Consider the following 6,839-nt stretch of genomic DNA (forward strand, 5'->3'; position numbering starts at 1 on the left):
TGTCCGAGCCCCCAAGGTCTGGAACAGCCTGCCATCGGAGGTGGTGCAAGCACCTACACTGAACACCTTCAAGGAGTAAATTGGATGCTTATCTTGCTGGGATCCTATGACCCCAGCTGACTTCCTGCCCTTCAGGCAAGGGGCTGGACTCAATGATCTTCCAAGGTCATTCCAGCCCTAATGTCTATGAAATCTATGAAGTGCTACTCTATCTCCCATCCAAATATACTGTAGCAATGATGAGGGTATGAACATTTTACAGTAGCACCTTGGAATTGTTTACAATAGCAGTGCAAAAATCTTAGACACCTCTTAAAAAGCTCAAGAATTACTCTTAGGCTGCCCTGATCTCTCCACCTGTTTCTGTGGCCTGCCAAGCACTTGTTTCTCAACAGCGTATGTGGATCCACCCATCCCGGAACCTCCAAGCGGAGATCAGTCAAACCGAGGGTGTCAAAATCATCTGGCCTGATAGGGCTGCATAGGCCATATCTTTGACACCCCTGAGATAAACAAAATTTTCAGGCAAGGAGAGAATGCAGTTAGGCCTCTTTTGATCTCTTCCTCCTAAATGTCAAGTTTAGGTGTTGAAGAAAACATAAAACACAGAGTAAAAGTTGTTCAGCCCACTGGCATGCTGTTCTACTTCACAGCACCTTGGAAAAGCAGGATGCTCTATAACTTCTCCCCAAATTGTATTTTGCAGGCATGGCACACACCCATCATGATGGCCAGATTATTATCTTTCCTATTGACAAGATCTTCCCTCTCTCAACTGCTAGGATAAGCAATGTGTCTCATACTGACATGGAATTGCTTGTCAATCACAAACCCACTGCCCTGGGAAGCTGTTCCAGAAATGGTTCTGTTCACCTCAATACAGAAATCTTTACAAACAACTAGACATTTTACTCTTCCCCTCTCCATCCCGAGTACAGTAATGAAGTACATATTTCTGTACTGATTGTCTTCTGCACTAACCCTTCTGAATGCTTTTTAAACAAATCCAAACAACACCCATATCCCCACTCCTCAGTCCATTCTCCCCATTACACACACCCACACAAAGATCACCTGTAGAGACCGAGATAACGGAGTTGCCTCATGAGCCCAGAAAAGGTGTGGTGAGGAGGATACCAATCATAGACTACTTTCTTTTTGCCAACGGGCAGCTCACTGAATAGCTTCACTACTCGCATGGACTTGCTGCTTGTGGGCGACACAACTTCTCCAAATATCCGGGCACTCAGGCGAGCCATTATCAAGGCATAATTGGAAAGATTGGACATCTTTCAGCAAACAATGGACATGTATATATATGCACCTCCCTGAGAAGGAAAAGAAAAACAACAGTCTTTAGAGACGCTCCAGGATCCCATGCATTTGCCTGTGATTCCACCCTCTGCCCCAGAGTCACATTTACAATGCAGGTGAGGTGGAGATGCAGGGTGCAAACAGCATCATACAGCAGCTTGCATTGCCATTCATAACGCACCTTGCCGCTCCAAACATCTCAAAACCAGGACTGATGGCATTACAGCCAAAGCCTGTTAAATACCACTTCTGACTACACATGCTTGAGGTTTAGCATTCCTACTTTGTGCAAAGTCACACTATATACCAAGTATGTCTACACTGAAGTTACTGATCTGTTAATTATATAGCAGAGATCTAAACTAGTTTTGCACTAGGTAGCTGGTGTTCTGCTAGCAGTCTACCTTTGATGGCAGGAAGCTTAGGGCAAGTTGCAATTCCCACCCACTAGGGAAGGTAAACACTTGGGTAAGTAGTCCATGCAGATCTTCACAATGTAATGACATCTACTGCTAGCAGCATGCCGACCAATTACTTTAAAACTAGACGCGGTACACTGACTACAGTGTAGATATACCCAGTTAGTAGCTTTTTGTGGCTGATGTAGAGAAGACAGGCATTAAATAAGTATGGAGACTCAGTCCTAAAACAGACCCTTCCTGGTTATACAGGTCAAATAGAATACGAGTTAAATTATCTCTTCTCACCCTCTCATTCCTTCTTATGAAGGAAGTGGACAAAAAAGGAGAAAAGGCCAACATTTTAATATAAGGAGACTTATTTCAGTTTCCTGTGTCTAGCAAAACAACCAAGTAGGACAATTAACTTCTTTTTCTTCAAGTTGTTAAATCAAGTGATTCTATTCTATTTTTCCTTTTCTTATCTCATCTCGTGTTACCTTCTTTTCCGCCATTTTTCTACCTGCATTTTAGTTTGGGGAACCTCCTCTTTTTTGTTTAAAGAGGGAGAGGACTCCAGTTTCTCTTTCCCAGAGAAAAAAGCTTCCCTCCAAACAAGCAGACTCCCTCCAAAAAACCCTTATACTGTCCCTCTAGCCAGTTAGATGAAGTCTAACAGTAAGATACTCTCCCTTTATATTTTTTTGTTCCTTGACCATCTCCTTTCCTTTCTTTTTTCTTCCCATTTTGAAAGTGCTTTTCTTCACAGAAGGAAACCAATGCTGCTACTACTGTTCGCCAAACACAAACTGCAATTCTTCCTAATTTTATTTTACATGCTGTAGTCAATGGGGAAGCAGCTTCACAAGATACAAATGAGGGAGGCAGGGATAGAATGAAAGAAAAAAACAAACACTTATTTGTCAGTCCTTCTCTGGTCTTCAGTAACAGGCAGCTGCTTTGCCACTCCCATTTATAGCTGTTTCCCCAAAATGAACGACAAGAGCAGATATGCTGAAGAGAATTCAGTATGCTTGCCTCTGCTGTTCCAGGCAGTTCCTCTGGGGAGGCATATGTAAGGAGCATGGTACAAGCCCCTCCTATGGGATATTCTCCAAGGGCATTTCAGAAATACATCTTATGTAGTCAGTGAGTAAGACCTGGGATTCTAGGTCTCACAATGCCTTTAAGCCCCATTGGCTGTGCATGGTGTACCTGTTTGAACAAGGAAGGACTTACAGTTCTAGGAACCGTTGGCTTAAAAACAGTATTTAAAGGTCTGTTTTGTTGGGAATTGGCGTATAGGTATAGATATATGCAATATAAAGGGGTCAAGATGGGCAGCAGGGGTTAACTGGATTTCTAAAGAGATTGGGAGATGCGCACACAGCTTCTCATGGCCCTGAAAACAGACAGGCTATCTAACACAACAAGGCCAACAGATGGACACAACCTGACAATTGAAGGAGACATGCCATAATCCGAGATCACAGCCTGCAAGGCAGACAGGTTGTCTAACACAACAAGGACGCAGTCTGAGAACTAAAGAAGTATGTACCATCCTGTCCCATAACACAAGATAAGTGACATCAGCAACAAGGTCCCTGAAAGCAGGGGGGTCTAAGTCCCAGTTTTGGGGGAACAGAGCAAATTAACAGAAGGCCCAGAAGGCTACGTGGATGTGTGACCATAGAGAGACAACCAGTCAGAGATAGCCATGGATAAAGAGTCAACAGAAGTCATCAAGGGGGAAGGAGAATACAAAAGCAGAGACTTGAGATTAACAAAGCATCCCTCCCTTTATCCCATCCCTCCCCGTTTTGCTCCATGAGAGGAGTCCCCATCCCTGTCCCCTGGGAGGGGTCCCCAAGGCTGCCATGGACCAAGGGCATACCAGTAGCCCGTCTCATGCACCCCACTAGAGGGGGCCTGTGGGCTTCGGTATCCCACCTCCAGACTGCTGACACCTAAGAGAGAATGCCTCAGAATGAAGCCTGCATCTTGGCCAGATGCACTTCGACTCTGATAACAGCCCTATGATTGGTAGATATAGAATTGCTCGATTGTTTGTACTGCTTTTCTGTTATTACTCTGTATCAATAAATTCACCTATTATCAATTGGCAGGTGTTGTGGTCAGTCTGAGGGTTGTGCCCGCCCTGAACAAAGGTATAAGGGCTGGGTTCCTAAAATCTTGTGTCAACAGGAACATGAAATTGGTTTCTTTCATGAGCACTAGATTGACTTCAAAAGTTTAAAATCCTTGTTCTTCCTTTAAAAATACTGCAGAACCGCTTCCAGAAAACCACAATCAAGTCAAGATAAGTATAAAATATTACAAAAATGTATGAAGTCAACAGTAATCAGAAAGGCATGGGCAAGTACATTTTAGTAAATTAATTGGAATCATTTTATTTAACAATGTTAACTGAAAGAAAAAAGAATCCCATCCATGCACCACTACCACAGAAGAAGACTTGCTATTCTATCATACCTTTTGGCTTGCCCCTGCTGGCACAGAAGTGCTAGAGACAGTAGGCAGGAAGTCAACTGAGTACACGAATAACAGAAGTGCTTTGGGTAGAAGGACAATTAAAGGAGAATAATATTGGAAGGTTAATGAGGGGAGAGGGTTGGAAGCAGAGCAGTAGTCTGGTATCAAAAGAAAGCAGCTCTGGGTGCAGAACATCACTAAACTGTACTAAATCACAGAACCAATCTTTTCTGTAGGAATATCCTCAAGTCCTGCATTTATAGCTCAGACTTTAAAAAGCAGCATGGAACTGCTAATCATTTTACTTTGCATCAAATCGCCATCTTGAAACATACCAATAACCCCTGCCACAGTGATGCCTCTCCAATCTACTTTTTAATAGCTACATTAACAATGAAATTGCTTTTACCTCTAGGATGATGCAAGACAGTAGTCTGGGGATGAGCTTTTAATTTAATAGTCCCTAATGCAATATCCTAGATATCTTAATCCAAGGTTGGAGTCTTCAGCTAATCCTTTCCAATCTAAGGATACCCTAGAGATTAATGGGGTGAAGGCTGGAAACTCCCCCAAGTATCCGAAGAGCTATCCAGAGTCTGTCTCCTTGGTGACCTGAGCATCTGCAAGAAGCTGCTGGAAAAACTAATAATAGCGTTTTTTGCTTATTAACAGCTGCCCTGATTTTCAGAGGTGCCAATCACTCGAAGCAAATGGGAGCTGCCATAGGATTTCCAGACACTCAACAACTGGGGAGCAGGAGGGAAAAAAATCTATGTTTTCTTTCCTCCCTCCCATACTGGCTTGTCTTTCTCTAGTTCAGAGGTGTCAAACCTACAGCCCATGGAGCCATGGATACCTGATGTCAAAACAAACAAGTGAATTGGAATCCCAACATTTTTTTATAGCACAGCTGTATATAGTTGGGAGAATTATATCAGCTTTTCAGGCACAAACTTCCCTTCCTCACTGGCATCTGAGGAAGAGCACTCTGTACCTTGAAAGTTGGTTTAACAACCTAAAGGAAGGAAACCCAGTGAAGAAGGTCTAGCATTGGAAAGCTTGTCTGGCACTCTCCCAACTACATAGGTACTCCAATAAAAGATGCTGCCTTTCTGAAGGTCTGAATGAGACTAACTCAGGGTTGCTCAGTCCCTGCCCCACTCCCAGCTCCCCTGGCTGTCATGTCATCTGGGCCACAGGGCTCCTCATACAACGACAGGGGAGCAGTAGCAAGTGTCCAGACCTAGGGGGAGCTCTGCGGGGCAGAGAGCGAGATCCGGAGTGCCACGAGCCTGATCCTGGCACGGCTACATCATACTCACACACATGCACACACTTAACAAAACTCACCCTGGAGAAAAATGAAACGAGTTGCCCCAGGGTGAACCAAACTTCCAGGGCAACTTCCCTCTCCCCCAGTCACAGCAGCCGCAGCAGGACTGCAGGTGCCGCTCCCCTCGTCTGACTGCCCCCAGGAGAACTCAGCACAGACTCTCTCTCCCGCCCTCTCAGGCCTCCTCCCCCTCAGTCCCGCTCTCCCCCTTACTCCCAGCCCCCCCATAAAGCCCCTTTCCCCTCAGCCGCTCCGCGAGCCGTCACCTCGCCCCCCCTCCGCAGCCCACTCACCTGCCCGGTGCGGCCCGGGCTGCCGCCGCCAGAAGCGCCTCTTGCTCTTAAGCGGCCGGGCGGCGTATGGCTGCTAAGGTCAAACAGCTCCCCAACTGCCCCCGGAAGCCGAGATCGCTGCGCGCATGCGTACAACCCTCTCCCAGAAACCGCCATCTTGCAGCGGAGGCGGAGGCGGCAGCGGCTAGGAGTGGGTAGGGGGCGGGGCGGGCCTCGTTCTGGCCGGACGCAGGTGGGGGTGCCGCTGGCTGGCTGCTTCTCAGCGGGAGGTCGCGGGTGAGGGGCGCTGCTCCTGTGGGCAGGCTCAGTGTTGCCAGGGGGACGATAATTTCAACCCGTGCATGATGTACGCTCAGTAATAATCAAAGTGTTCAAAATGTAGGATCATTTTTGAGGTAGTTCATTGATGCAGTATATGCAGCGCCCAAGTTGTTCTGGGGAGTTTTAACTGGCTTTTGGGCCTGCTGGCAGCACTTGCTTATGACTGCTTGCCTCAAAAGAAAGAAACACTTGCACTTACTGGTGTGTTACAGTGAGCAATATGAAGTAAATAAGAAGATGGTCTGTTTGGGTGTAGGTTGTGGCGGTGTTGGTCTAAGGACATAGGCAGACAAGGCTCTTTGGGTAAATCTGGTATCTTTTATTAGTCCAACTCAAAAGAATTGGAAAGATTCTTCTTTGCAAGCTTTCCGGTATAAATACCCATTGTCAGCCTGAGGAACCGTCTGCAGTTGGTGTGTGCTCTTCCTGGAAAGAATGAAGGTTTAGTTGTAGGCTTAGTGGCACATTGTGTCAGTGTAGATAGTTTTTCAGCAAACATGGTAAGTCTGAGCTTCCAAAATGATGGTTTCATATTTGAGACCTGGCAATGCTGGGCAGGCTCCAGCGTGCCCAGCCAGTCCCTTGGTGCATGGGCCAGCCTGCACCCCTCTGTAACCCCAAGTGATGCAGGCAGCAAGCAGGACGTGCTGGGCCACAGCCCTCATGGGACCAGCTGGGGCAGGGATG

The 6,839-nt window shown here is 46.3% G+C and overlaps 1 protein-coding gene and 1 long non-coding RNA gene across 2 annotated transcripts in view; one reads left to right on the forward strand and one right to left on the reverse strand.

Moving 5' to 3' along the window:
* The window catches only part of LOC109296163, a 16,539-nt gene extending 15,995 nt beyond the window's left edge, over nucleotides 1–544 (forward strand). The window contains exon 3 of the long non-coding RNA XR_002096904.1: nucleotides 531–544. This is a non-coding gene — a long non-coding RNA (uncharacterized LOC109296163). The remainder of the gene's footprint in view (nucleotides 1–530) is intronic.
* The window catches only part of MRPS33 (mitochondrial ribosomal protein S33), an 8,149-nt gene extending 2,271 nt beyond the window's left edge, over nucleotides 1–5,878 (reverse strand). The window contains exons 1-2 of the mRNA XM_019515425.1: nucleotides 5,832–5,878; nucleotides 1,075–1,328 (exon numbers count right to left, since the gene is read on the reverse strand). Of these exons, the coding sequence (XP_019370970.1) occupies nucleotides 1,075–1,289 (215 nt within the window). The 5' untranslated portion in view covers nucleotides 1,290–1,328; nucleotides 5,832–5,878. The remainder of the gene's footprint in view (nucleotides 1–1,074; nucleotides 1,329–5,831) is intronic.
* Nucleotides 5,879–6,839: the final 961 nt, after the last annotated feature.

The sequence above is a fragment of the Gavialis gangeticus genome, unplaced genomic scaffold (genome assembly GCF_001723915.1).
Source record: "Gavialis gangeticus isolate Ggan-Ray unplaced genomic scaffold, GavGan_comp1, whole genome shotgun sequence".
Classification (NCBI taxonomy): Eukaryota; Metazoa; Chordata; order Crocodylia; family Gavialidae; genus Gavialis; species Gavialis gangeticus.